Here is a 14,659-nt window from a genome sequence, read left to right as displayed (position 1 = left end):
GAAGAAAAACAGGCATAAATCTAGCTGTAAGTAGAGCCATATAAAAGGAGTTCATTTAAGTCAATCATTCCTATAAGCCTTGTTTTTATTCAAAAATTGTATTTTCTATACAGACTACTTTGCTTTTTAAATAATAGGGTTTAGCTGTTAGTCGCTCTAACCATTCAAACAGGAATGTTAAAGTTTGCATACTTGTTGTAAACCTTTCAGGATGATAAATGAAAGATAATAACCCCTTGATCAATGTAACTTTTATTTATTCATCTGGGAACATGGCAAGGATATCATAGGCAACAATGCTGCCTAGGAGAACATGGATTTCACATAAACTGTTTTGGCAGAAAGACGCATTTAAATAATCATCCAAATCACCACCTCACTATTTCTATCTTTTTTAAAAAAAAAAGCAACAAAAAAAAACCACCAACCAAAAAACAACAGAGAAAAAGAAACGTAAGATCTGAACAAACAAACAGCCCAGAATTTTTTTCTATTTAGTGTCTGTCAGCCACATCTGTCCCTGATTTTAGAGGTTGTAATACTTAGCACTGACAATGGCACCTTTCATTTGCAAACACGTTATAAACATGGACTGACTGTAATTAAACCACAATACCTCACCACAGCTAATCAACGCGGCTGCCTACCCCTCCCTCAGTCTGGGGAAGTGCTGTATTAAGTTTGTGCTGCCAGATCCCTGTATGACTGTGTCTACAACCTGCAAAGTGCTACACATAGAAGTGAGTTTAGCATGAAGTGCCTGACCAAACTATAGCGTAAAATCAAGCAGGTTTTTCCACTCAGTGCTAACATTTTGGTTTATATTCCAGGAAGAACTGACCAGGGCAGGATGAAATTTTAATGTAAACCATTTGGAGTGAAAGGTGTTATTTTGCCTAGTGAAATCTCCCCCTCACAGTCCAGCTCACAGACAGAGTCAGTGGCAATCTCATGGTCAGGGGAGATCTGGGACATCCTATCAAAAGGGTCCTCGCGATTTTCCTCACAGTCAACCACATTTGGGATCATGTTAACATAAGCAGTCACTATCTCCTTATGGAAAAGGGTGTCCTGGTTGTAAGAGATAAGCTCGTTGCTTATATTAACAGTCTCCACCGGAGTACTAGAGCAAAACTGACCACATCCCAGGAGGTTGGAGAAGACCTTTCTAAAGTCAGCATTGAAGGCATAGATGATGGGGTTGAGAGAAGAGTTGGCCCAACCAAACCAGACGAAGATATTAAAGGTGGTCTCACTGACGCAGGGAAGGCCAGCGTGAGGGTCACTGGGTGGGCTCTCGCAGAAGGGAACCATGCAGTTCAAGACGAAGAACGGCAACCAGCAGCAGACAAAGACGCCCATGATGACAGAGAGAGTCTTCAACACCTTGGTCTCTTTCCTGATGGAGGACTTGAGGCTTGTGTGATGGTGGCAGTCAATGTGGCTGCTCCGGCAGCTCTGAGCGTGCTCAGCTGCCCTCTCCAGGGAAGAGATACGACGAATCTGCACCTGGGCAATGCGGTAGATTCGAGTGTAGGTAACTATCATGATAGCCACTGGGATATAAAAACTGATCAAGGAGGAGGAAATAGCGTAAGTCCTGTTGAGGCTGGAGTCGCAGCTCTCTGATGGTCCAGTGAGGGTACTGTTGCTGCCAGAGGTCCCATCAGAGGGTCTCATTGCTGCCAAGGCCACCCATGTGGTGCTCATATCTTCCGCCCAGGTGGTGACAGCACCTGCTGCTGCCCAGCCAGTGCCAAATCCATCTCCAATATCACCAGCAGCAACAACATCCCCACCTTTGTGCCAGTTGAGCTGGACAGGGATGAAGGAGATGAGCACAGACAAAGCCCACGCCACACTGATCATCACCAGAGCCAACCGCTGGGTCATCTTCCTCTCATAGCGGAAAGGGCTGGAAATAGCCCAGTACCTGTCCACGCTAATCACGCACAGGTTCAGGATGGAGGCCGTGGAGCACATGATATCGAAGGCCACCCAGACGCTGCAGAAAGCCCCGAAGGGCCAGTACCCGGCCACCTCGGCCACCGCCTTCCAGGGCATGACTAGCAGAGCCACCAGAAGGTCCGAGACGGCCAGGGACACGATGAAGATGTTGGTGACCTTGCTCCTCAGGTGCCGGTACCGGACGATGGCCGCGCACACCAGCACGTTCCCAAAGAGCGTCCAGAGGATGAGCAGAGCCAGCAGGCTGCCCGCCGCCACCTGCGCCGCCCCGGGGGCGCCCGCCGGCCCCGGCGCCCCGCCGGGGGGCCCCGCCGCCGGCGGCAGCGGGCTCCGGCCGCCCCGCAGCATGGCTGACGGCTCCCGCTGGCGGCGGGGCGGCGGCGGACGGGACGCGCCGAGCAGCCCGCGCCGCCCCGCCGCCCGGCCCCATGGGGCCGCTGCCCCCCGCGCCCCGCCGCCACCCCTGCCGGATGCCCCCCGCCCCGCCGCTCCGGCCGCCTCGCTCCGCGGCTCAGCGCGTACGGGGCTCCGCGCCCCGCCGCTCAGCGCGCCGCCTGCTCGGGGTCCCCGACCCGCGCTCCTCGCGCCCCCACCGCCCCCCGCTCGGAGTCCCCGCCCCGCGGCCCCTGCCCGGCGGCTCAGCGCGGGGGTCCCTGCTCGGGGTCCTCGCTCCGCGCCCCGCAGCTCCCGCCGGGGGTCCCTGCTCCGCAGTTCGGCGCGTTCCCCCTGCCCGGGGTCTCCGTCCCCGCGGACCCCGGTTTGGGTACCCGCCTCGCGTCCTCTCGCTTGCGCTCCCCGCTCCGCGGCTCAGCGCGGCCCCCCTGCTCGAGGGGGGGTCTCTGCTCCGCCGCTCAGCGCGCACCTCTCCTCCTCGGGCTCCCCGCTCCGCGGCCCGCCGCGCACCCTGATCGCGGTACGCGCTCCGCGCCCGCTCCTCGAGGTGGCCGCTCGGCGCTGCGCGGCTCCCGGTAGCTCCCGCCCGGGTTGGCGGCTCCGCCCGCCCCCCTCGCCCGCCGGGGCTCCCAGCGCGGCGGAGCGGCGCCCCCGCCGCCGGCTCCCCGGGCCCCGGGCCGGCCCGCCCGCCCCCGCCGCCCTCTGAGCATGCTCCGCCGCCAGGGACGCCCCGTCGGGGCCGGCGTGCAGCCGGGCTGCGGGGAGCGGGACGGGACGGCGGGGGCGGTCCCCCCCCGGCCCACGCCGCTCCTTTCCTCCCTCCCGAAACCGAGTCATCCTCGCAATTTTTTTGCAGCCGTCACCGGCCGTGTGCGGTGGTTCCGCGCAGCTGGAGGGAAGAGCGCGGTTCCACGGCGGGGAACGGGGAAATGCCCCCCCGCCACCCCCCGCAGCATCCCCGGGGACAGTGGGGCTCTCAGGGACGGGCACGGCCACAGCGAATGGGGCTGGAAGTTGCCGGGGGGGAAGCGGGACGGGCTGGGTTTATTCCTTAGGGATGGGAACGGAGCCTAAATCGGTAATTGCTCCAAAGGGCTCTGCTGGACGGCTGTGTTACAGGCAAGAGACCCGGTAAATGAAATCCGATTCTCTCTCTTTTCAGCTCTTTGTGAGATGAATCATTCCTCTCGGTGGGGCTCCCGCGCAGCTAGAGAGTGGCGTTATGGCCCTGAGCAGTGCAGGTGGGGATGCCCTGCTGGTGGACTCGCCATGCACTAATGCCATGCCTGTGTTTCAGAGAACATGCTTTAGTGATTTTGATTCAAAATATTATGGATTTAGTTTCTCCAAAACTTAATTCTTTTTCAAAACCGTTGACAGCGATCAAACCCATTCTTGACTCAATAGCCTGTTCTGGCACTGGAAGGGCTGAAAAAGCCACTGCTCAGGGCCTTCCAGCTGCTCTCCAGGCAGATGGGGAAGGACAAGCCTCACTGTACCTTGGTGGATCTGCAGTGACATGAAGGAAGATTAAGTGTTAGAGTTACTAAATACAGAGTAAAAAAAAATAAATAAACTCTGCAACCTTTTAGGCAATTTTCTAAAATTGTCACAAGAAAAACTGGAGCTTCACTTTAGCTCTCACTTAAGAAATTGGCACTACTTTTCCACATTTAAGCAGAGTTATATTTAATATTGGAGGGAGAATTTAGCTTTTGTCACCACTGAATTCTAAACAGCATGACTAAAGCTGTGATGCTGAGGCAATGTGTTGCTCGCACAAAGTCTGCTTTCCTAAGCAGTGCCTCCTACAATTTCTATAAATGAAGGACCTAATTGCACAAGTACTTGTGCACGTGCCTGTTGAAGCTGCTGTTCCAGAAATGTGGATATTTTATGTAAAAAAGTAATGATCTGATTTGCTTGTTTAGCTTATATTTGTAGCTTCACCAATGTAGAGGTGTGTGCATATCCATCAGCACAAATTGTGCCTGTAATATGGTATCGACGTGCAGGTATGTATTTACATGAATGCAGTCAGTATGCATTAGATATTTAAATAAACGTATGTGTAGGTATCTCTCTGCTTAATAACAATAATAACATAGCCTGCCCACAACTCAGCAGCACCATGCACACACTGGTGCCTTGGTACAAATCGGTGCCGGCGTTGGAAGCGAAGACACTGGGCTGTGACACTGGGCTGTGGCTGGGGGCAGCGGAGGTGCGGGTGTGCGTTATCTCCTGCCAGCTCTGCTGTGTGTGGTGGAGTCAGGCAGAGAGGAGGTGCAGGCAGCTGGGAAAGATGCCTTAACCCATTGAAACAAAAATTGTCAGAGCTCACTTGTCAGACGTCTAAAGAATGAAATTTTACTATGCTTTCTACAGTACTTCTGCAATAGGCGGACCCAAAGTAGAGAGGAGTTTCCAAAGTATCTCGTTTATCAGCCAAGTGTTGCATTTGACTGCCTGGCTCCTGCCTAACTCAGAATTTAGAGGATATAATATCCTCTCCCACCAATTTCATCTTTAGCAAATGTTCTTGAATTTCAGCTGGCATGAACTGAAGTTGCTCACCAGAGATGCCTTACAGAGAAAAACCTACCATTGAGCTGGGGGAAGTTTCATCGGCCAAAGATGCACCTGTGTCTGTCGTGCACTGATGATACAGTCTTCAATGTTAACCTGACATTTCATGCACACTCAAAACTTTCTTTCAAGTCAAAGCAATGCATTAGGAGATAAGTAATATTTTCAATGGTAGTAGAAAAACAATACTGTTTTGTGATGGGGTTGCATATGAGACTAAAACCCCCATGCTAATAGATTCCAGTAAGTTGCAGGGAGGTGGAGAAGGAGCAGGCAACAGGGCACCTGCTTTGCCACAGCACTTGTACCAGATCATTCATAGCGGCACCAGCTCAGAGCAGCAATCATGTAGTGGGGACGTTTATGGTATGTTGTAATACTCCATCCATTGCCATCAACATTTTTTGAGCCTGAGATAAAAAACTTTAACATTTATAGGTTATTAGCATCCTTTTTTTTTTTTTACTTTCTGTAGGCAGTTTGCATATAAATACAATTTTAAGAATAATCCATTAAAACCACAGCTGTCACTTGCTGAGAGATTTGGGGTGGGTTTGCTTCATCCTGAAATCATCTTTGTAACGGCTTTTGTGCTTTTCCTTCAGAGCTTTGTCTCGTTTTTCCTTTTTTTATTCACCTGTTAAAATTGCACTTCTCTCTCACAGCTGGCAGATTGGAAGTAATGGAATTTAACTGCTATTGCAATGGTTCTGAGCAAAAAAAAAAAAGCAGTTCCTGATTTTAGAAATGTATGTTTTACTTGCGCTTTCCCTTCATTGCCACATATTCTATTTCCATTTTAAAATACACAGACCTACTGTTCTGCCGAATGATATTTATTTAAAAATAGACAACAATGAGAAATTTACACATCCTCTCATCTAAGAGATACTCAATATAAAGAGATAAAAAATCATTAACACCAAAAGGAAGTTAAAATATATAGACACAGAGGTACCGCTGAGGTTTAGGCTATAAAAGCATCCCATCAAAAACCTCCCATTACGGTTAAGCTCTAAAACAGGCAAGAGGAGCTAGCGGTAGAGGTGGAGGAGGCTGGAAGTCACTGTACGTTAGGCCAGTTTAGCAAAGTAGCTGGACATGTTCTTAACTGTAGAAGTAGTTAGAAGAAGTCCACTGCTCAAGTGGAACTATATTTAGGAGCACAGTTGAACGTATGCTTAAGGTCCATCAGTTTTACTTACTGAATGTTTTACTGCACAAGGATGGACAAAGGTGCAGGTGTATATATAGCCATGTGAAAATACTGAGGAAGGAAGGGAGAAAACTGGTATCATCAATTTATTCAACACAGAAAATTCCTTGCAGACTAGACCATGATCTGCTGTTCATGTTTCAAATAAAAATAAATATGAGCCGTTAGAAATGATCAGAAAAGCATTGCAGGAATTACGTCTGGGAAACTTCCTTAGCTGAGCAGAGGGCACCAGGAGGGTTAGAAACAGCTGGCAGTGTCTTACAGGGGGAAAAGTTTTCTGAGAATAGATGACTTCTAATATTTCAGGTAAGGTCATAAAAAGTGCAGTGGCTAGAAACTGAATCTATGAGAAATCAGGGTAGAGGTAAGGTGCACATTTTTAACAGTGAGGGTGATTAATGGCTGGTGCAATTGATTTTGGTTTGTAATAGATTTGCCATCATTTGCTGTCTGAAAGCCACAGCTGAAAGCATTTCTTAGAGACCATGCCTCAGCTCATCCCCCAGCTCTGTCTTGATTCAGATGGTGCCAAACAGCATTCTGTAGTCTGCAATGTGGGAAAAGTAATTTTAGACAGTTACAGTTACCCTGCTGGCCTTAAAACCTATTTAAGTTTTTGCTGACTTGGGACTGTGATGGATAGTATTAATTAACCATATATAACAGAATCGACAGTTCTCCCAGTATCTCTGTTGCTTTTTTCTCTGTAATGAGTGCGATATGGTTCCTAGATCAGCCATTGATCACTCTCTGGGTGAAATCATGAGGTAATTGATGCTACCAGAAGAGATTTCCACAAATTTTCCTTTTTTTTTTTTTTTTAATTCATACTGAGCCTGACTTCATTTAAACCAATGGTAAAAGATGAAAGATGAATGCTAGCCAAGACCAAAAGCAAAGGGAATAGGATTTTTGTAAATATGATTTCCTGGTTGACTGTCTTAGTTCATTTTGTGGCTTTTATCTTATAAAGCATTATCTTGTATTTTTGGATATTCATTATTATATACTAAAAATTAGTATCATTATTTTTAATATAGCAAGAGCTCACATATGAAAAATTACTAAAGATCGGTGACATGTGAAGCAAGGTAAAGGAAAAAAAAAGAAAAAAACCCTGATTTATACAATGGTACATTTTGGGTATGATATTCTCTGGGTGTGCACAGCTACATCCCAGGTGAACATCTGTCCTGAGAAAATTATCAAGATGAAAAAAGTGATTTTCATTTTCTGATACTGAACATTTCAAGATTTTTATTTTGTCTTTTGTCAACTATAGTACCAAACTGCAAATGAAAATCAGGTAGGCTTAATTCCCAAAGAAGCAGCTGTAATTTTGTCTCTGGCTTAAATAGCATATCAATTTGCCCTATGGAGTAATTTGAAAACAGATTTCAGTGTTCTGATTTCTCTGTTTCCTTAATCTACTGTATATTAACAGGACCTATTAATTTTATATTGAATGTGTAAATTACAGGCTTTTTTAGTTAATAATTTTTATTGGAAACCTTGCATTCAACATCATTTATCGTAGGATTTTACCTTCTCCATTAACTTAGTCTGAGATTGTCTTCCACAAAATAAGTAGGAAAACCAGATCCTTCATGGAATCAAACAAACAGTAATTTCTGTAATGATGCTATTGTGAAGACTTTCAAGTCTGATAGAAAAAGGGAGCTCAGAAGACAGAAGTCAGCAGCCTCTCGAGGAACACAGATGATGTTTCATAGGGTCGTACAGTAACTCATCGTTGGGCTTCCCTCCTCCCAAAAGGCAGCTGATGGATGGAAAGGAATGGGGTTGGGAAGCGGGACCCCCAAACCTCAGCTGGTTCACTGGTGCTGTGGGCCAGCTGTATTCTGGCAGGATAGCCTGTTGCAAATGCTAAACAGAAAACTACAATGCAAGGTCATTTTACAAGTGTGCCAACAGTTAGAGCTGAGAGGTTTTTTTATCTGTATTTTTAAGAGTTGTATAGGACCAGGGCTAGATTTTGTAGTTGAGGATTTATTTGAGGGAAGAATTCCAGTTTCAAATTTTTAAACACTAGTGGTAAGAATGAGCAACTTCGTCACTTTGAGATAAACAGCAGTAAATTACTGCTTTTACTTAGTTCTGCCTTTTTTTTGGCCTTATGTAAGACTTAAAATGCTCCTTTGGAATCAACAGGTCTTATTCATCTCCACAGCAGAATATCAGCAATAGGGATTAGAAAGTTTTTATTAAATGCCTATTGCAATAATCCTTAGGACTATTAGTGCTATTACAGAACACAGAAGAACAGCTGATGAAGACATCAGTCTGCTAACGCAAGAGTTGTACTGGAGTTGACAAAGAAAAACTAAAGGGTATTCTTCTGTCCATCTGTGAGACAGCAATAGCTATTTATTCTAAATTGTGAGTAGCCTTCTGCACGCTGAGCAGTGGCATTTCATCCTACGGTGTGTCTAGATTTGTCATCCTCTTGGTTTCTTCTTCTCCAGCACATGTAAGGAGGGTCAAAGAAGAAATATGTACTTTTTCAAGTACAGAGAGCATCAAGCACCCCCTGGGATGCCTTTATGAACCCCAATCTTCTGGCCAACACACTGCAAATCAAAGGAAGGAACATATGGATCGAGAAGCATATGCTCCAATAAATCAAGGCAAATACCCCCAAATCCTCAAAAAGTCATAGCCACAGTGGATTGGCACAGTGTGCAGCCTTGGAACAAAAATCACCTTTGAAAAGGGAAGAGATAGGACCTTGACAGCATCGTATGGCACAGGCCCAGCATCTGATCAGTCGTGGCGAATTGGTCAGTCTGGGGTTCATTTGGGGAACGTCACAGCTCTCAACCCCTCTCAGGGAGAGCTTCTGTTAAAAGTCACAGTGAGACCTAAGCAGTGGCTGTGATACTGGCAGCCAACAGTTTGTCCCTGTGATCCTTGCGTTGGTAAACCAATAACTCTACCCGGTGAGATTTTCTGGATATTATTTTGGCAGGGTTGGTCAATCAGAAGACTCTTCTACGTACTAACTTTCAAGATATGTTAAAAGACTATTTTTGCCTTGGGATTTCAGCAGAGGTAACTGTACACAGGCCAGTCTCCATGAAACATAAAATGTGTATTGATCTGAGACAAAAAGAGTTGCTGTAGGGAGGAGCAGGTTCCTGAATGTTGGAGCAGAAAACAAAGCCAAGGGCAGAAACTATCAGTTGAAATATTGTCTAGTTGCTTTCATCAAAGAAAATATTGCATATCAAATTATCTGATATTTGTGAATTGTTTGTTGCACGTAGGCTGTACTGATTGCACTAATTACCTGCAATAATGATTCTCAGCTCTGGTCTGAATTTTAATTTTAGAATAATTTGCAACTACTTACTGTTGCTGCTATAGCCTTTATAGTTAAAAATACCTACCTAATGCAATTCCTTTTAGTACTATTGACTGAGATTTGTGGCCTGAAGATGGAAGGGCTATTTTATTTTAGCTGTATCCCTACTCAAACATGAAAGATAATCGTGAGAATTATAGTTGCACAAAAGTTTAACATTCATTTCTGCTTTGAAAGAATATGGCGTAGTTTCCTTCTTTAGATCATTTAATCTATTAATTATGCCCCACGAATTTATGTTGTTGCAGTGTCAGGTCCACACCCAGTGGTGTGTGGACTGCCTTGCCCCTGTCAGGTCTTACTTGTACTTGATGGCCACATCCCACAGGTTCAGTGTCAGTGCCACACCTACACACAGAGCTGATGTCAAATGCAGGCACAGTCATCTCTTCCTCATACAGTGAAATTTGAATTCTTGACTCTTACTGCATTGGAAAGGTTTTCCAAAATGGTAAGCAAGGAAAATAAAATTAAATGTTTGTAGAGAATAAAGACACTGATGCTTGGAAAAGCACTTAATGCTTTCAAAAGTATGTTTGGCTAGCGTTACGTCTTATTAAAGTATTTCTTGCTAATGAAGCTATTTGGTTCAAGCAGGCAGTGGTGGAAAATCCCACCTGGGAAGCACTGCAGGAGTGCTCCTCATTCCTGGGAGAGGAGCAACGGGAAGCGGGTTCATGTAACCAGCTACCATTAAGATGTTGTTACAAAGCTGTTGCTTACTACCTCATAGCTGTTAGTTGCTGCCTTCCTACAAAGGTCATTGCCTGTTAGAGGCGATACTACTAAATTCAGAAGATGGTGGACTCAAGTCTGAGCCAAACACCAAGTGTAGATTTAGCCCTAGATATGTTATGAATTGTTTCCATGCCTTTTTAAAAGCATTCTGATCTTCAGTTAAGCCTGGTAAATATTTGATTGCAGAATAAATTAGAATAAAGAAGTTATGGTATCCTTGATAATCCTGGCTGTGTAGACAGGAGCTGTTCCTCACTCTGCTTTAATTAAAATGCTGATGTGGTTCCCTGGAATTAATGGATCTATGTGTGCTTTTCACAAGCTGGCTTTTAATTCCAGGTATGTTGCAGTGACATTCAAGCAAAGATTCGCTGGAAAATAAACATGAAGCATCCACTGCTTGTGCAAGTTTTGATAGAAAATGTTCTGTAAAGATAATAAATTGTGTTTGTTGTAAGTAAAGGAGGGAGATGGCAACTGGTTTTCCTGCCATCCCTGTTCTTTCACAGATTTCCACCTACTGCATCCTAATACATGCTATATTATTTGATAGCATGTTCTTGGGCCTGAATTGTGATCCACGTGCTTCTGGCAAGAACTAGAAAATATTTTGATACAGATTTTACCAAAGGACATACTTATAGGGATGAAAGTCAGTTCTCTTTTAGGTGAAGAACAGTAGCAGGAAACATGCCACAGAGAACTGCAAGTTTTGCTTTAAATCTCAGCCAAATGAATATTATGAGACATAACACACCTCCTAATAAACAAATTTTAAAAAAGGACTTTAACGATTGACTATTGACATTAAAGTGAGATTTCCCACTATCATCAACTTCAAGATCAAATTATCGAATTCATCCTTTAAAGCTAATGGAGCCAACCCTGATTTTTAAGATTCCCATTAACAATTGCAGCTGTTTCAATGCTGTTTAAATCCAGATTTTATTTTATTCATGCATGCACAGAATGAGGCCAGATCCTAGGGGACAAGAGTTCCCAGGGAATAAGTGATCCAATGAGCCAGCTGTACATACCTCATCTCTAATCAGACAGAGCAAGGTAGGAAAATTAAAAAATGAGTGTATTAAAATCTTTAAGTTTGGGGATCTTTTTTATTTCATGGATTTTAAGTGAAATTTAGTGAATGCATTCTTGTTTTTCATAATACATTATATAAGGTATGGTGTCATAAGGTATGATGTCATTGTATAAGTCAATGGTGTCCACGGACTCTTTTTTCAGGATCTAGAAATGAATCATTTAAGGATATTTTGTACATCACTATGTGCAGATACTCATATCTCCATTCAGCCTGTGTTTTGCATACTGTCAGGTCACATAGAGAATAAATAACATTCAAGCAGCAGTCATTGGTTTTGCCAGGCTGCTTTCCAACCTGTGTTACTAAAACTTCAACAGGGCCATCACAGGCCTAGTCAGATACGAGTAAAGAAGTGGTGTTTAACTGTTAAAATGAAAGCATCATTTGTAAAACCACAGTCTAGTAGTGTCCAGAAACTTCACCTTTGAGAAACCTCTGAAGAATTACCCTTTTAAAAACCCTTTTTCTCTTTATTTTTGCAAATGTGATTTCTAAGCATTTCTTGATCTTATTAAGTAATAAATTAAATTAAAATTCATATTGGCTACACAAAACATTGTCATCAGGTTTACAAGTAAATTACCCTGATGATTGAAATTTGTACTTCATTTTGAGCTAGAAATAACTCCAGCAAACAACAAGCCTACAATTTAACAAAACTATTGTGTCTTGAACTTTCTTTTTAACCAAATCCTGCTTTGCTCAGAGCTTTTGCAGGTAAAGGTAGAATAACACAAGCAGGATATACTATGTGCCCCTACTTAGGGAAGAGATTAGTACTTGAAGGATTTATTACATGCTGCTCAATGGAAGAGACAGTCAGCTTTTAAAAAAAAAAAAAAATAATGAAGTAATTATCATTACAAGGACCTTAAATTCCCTGGTCAGTGGAAAGAAGCATGTACTTAAATTACTTGGATACTTTCCCTCTGTGCTGTTCTCTGGAGCCATCTACTTCTCTGCACTGATATAGTCCATTCAAAGTCTATGCTGCACAAGTGAACCAAACAAAACTGGAATATTTCCAAAATTATCACAATGGTCATTGGAAAAAAAAATTAAGTGATTACAGGAGGAAATTCAAAGTATTGAGAAATACTAGTAAAAGGAATTCAGTTCTTTCAGGAAGACTTAACCATGACTCCTCCACGTTCTTCCATCTTAGTGTCACTGACACTAAAAAACACTTGGAAAAATCTATGGTCATGCAAGTTTGACTCTTCAGGCAAATGCTTGAGGATTGTAGGAATCTTTTTGCACCTTAGCAGCCTTTATTCCTGTACATATATGAGTTTAAATGCTACCCCAGCATATATTATTGAATAAATAAAATTATCTAGGGAGGAAAGGAGGGAGTGGAAGAGTCTAACAGAAGGATACGATGAACATCAGAGAATAACTTTCTGACTAAGATTACACAGCAAAAATTCAAAATCCTTTATATAGCTAGTGATAGCTAGAAGTTGACTAAATAAATTCCCTTTTAAAAAATCTCTTTTTAAATAATATTAAATTGATCTCAAAGACATTCCCTAGACATCTCAAACTGTCCCCTAGATACACCTCAGGTACATAACAATGAGCAGCTGTTACACCTCTCTCCTGGGTAAGCCGGATCTCTTGCCACATGCTTGAGCAGGTTGGTAGGCAGAAATAGGGTAGGTTCATGATATTTCTTATATTTTAAAACCTGTGATAAATTAATTTTGTCAATATATGCCAGAGAACAACAAAAAAGAGAAGTCTGAAAGCAGTTGTTTGAAAAAGCCCAGGTTTAGCATTGATCAGGGAGCTAGCAGTCACACTATGTTAAACAATCTGATTATTGTTCCTGGTCCAAAAATCTACATTTCTAAAATGTTCAGAACTTCATGAGTCACTATTGCTTCAATAGTAGTTAAACTAAGACCTGCTTCCATACAATAGTCTGCATTTGGATGAAACAATATTTTTTGAGGGAAGTCCTGTTGTGAAAACCCCTTAAGCTTCTCAGGCCAAAATCAAATCTCTGGTCCTGAAACAGAACCATTTAAGTCAGCAGGGTTTCATCAGTGCAGCTCGGAATAGAATCTGCCCATTAGCATGTTTAAAGCATTTGCTTACTGCCTGAGTGCTGCCTTGATTCACTTTTCTGAATAAACTTCAATCCCAGCACTCAGAATCAATTTTATATTGTGGGCAAATGAAATAATTTCAATAGTAATGTTAAGAAACAGAAAGGGCTAAGTAATTGCATATGAAATATAACTAATTAAGGATGTTACTTATTTTTGAAACTTCCAAAAGTGTGCTACATATTTGTAATAGAGCATATGGCCCCTTCTTGGCCCTAGGGGTTAGCTAGTTCTGCTTCGATTGAACACAATTACAGGGAATCAGCTAAAGAGCACCAGTTCTAGCTGAAGAATGACATGGGACCCATCCCCCAGAAGAAGAGGAAGAAGAAATGGGCTTTCTCAAGCCATCTTTGTGAGCGTTTAAAAGATGAAGTGGCATTCATGGGTTTACCTAGTGAAATGACTTTTTTCTGATACCAGAATTAGCTCGAGAGTGAGTCCAAGAGTTGATTTGGAAGGAAGATTAAAGCTTTATTTGATTATCTGGATGGCTCTATTCACTCTACTTAAAATGGGTCCACTTCACAACCAAGTGAAGCGGTTAGAGCTGGTATTTGCACGGAAGTAGGTGAGATCAAGCTACTGTGTTCAAGGGGAAAAATAGAAAATGTTACTGTCTAGAATGAATGTAAGAACTAATAGAGATGTGACAAAAGAGCATGAAAAGCAGCCCTAGAGAAAGGCAGACATTGCAGCAGTGTGATCAGATGGTGACTCTTTTAAAAACCACTTAAAATCAAACAACTGAAACTGCTTTGCAGTAACACACGAGTTCTCCTCAGCCTCGCTGATGGTTCATCTAATTCAGGCTGCGCCTGAGACTTCAGATGAAAGTTGCTTTACTTGATCTGGGTTTTGCAACAGGTAAAGAAGGTAGCAAAAAATTCCTACGCAGGTTATGGCTGTGTGTACCACAGAATAGAACTGAAGATTAATTATGATGTGAAGCAAGCCACAGAAGTAATCAGTCTGTGATGGTCTGTGCTTGCCATCTAGTGGTACAAAGCCAAAATTTTTGTTCTCATGCACGAGAGCAGATGACAGCTGAAATCTTCTGTCTCAGCAGCAGACCACTCCCACACAGAAATATGAATGCTTTCAGACAGATGGTGGCGACAACTGTATAACTGTCCTTTTAGGAACTA

General features: G+C 43.4%; 1 protein-coding gene across 1 annotated transcript; it reads right to left on the bottom strand.

Moving 5' to 3' along the window:
* Positions 1-236: 236 nt before the first annotated feature.
* DRD5 (dopamine receptor D5) lies at positions 237-2,316 on the bottom strand. The gene has a single exon (XM_074865042.1). The coding sequence runs from the start codon at positions 2,314-2,316 to the stop codon at positions 859-861; it is 1,458 nt and encodes a 485-aa protein (XP_074721143.1). The 3' UTR covers positions 237-858.
* Between the last annotated feature and the right edge of the window lie 12,343 nt (positions 2,317-14,659).

Source organism: Strix uralensis, chromosome 4, assembly GCF_047716275.1.
Source record: "Strix uralensis isolate ZFMK-TIS-50842 chromosome 4, bStrUra1, whole genome shotgun sequence".
In the NCBI taxonomy this organism is placed as follows: Eukaryota; Metazoa; Chordata; class Aves; order Strigiformes; family Strigidae; genus Strix; species Strix uralensis.
Note: the sequence above shows the minus strand (reverse complement) of the source record. Positions and strands in the feature narration are given on the sequence as shown.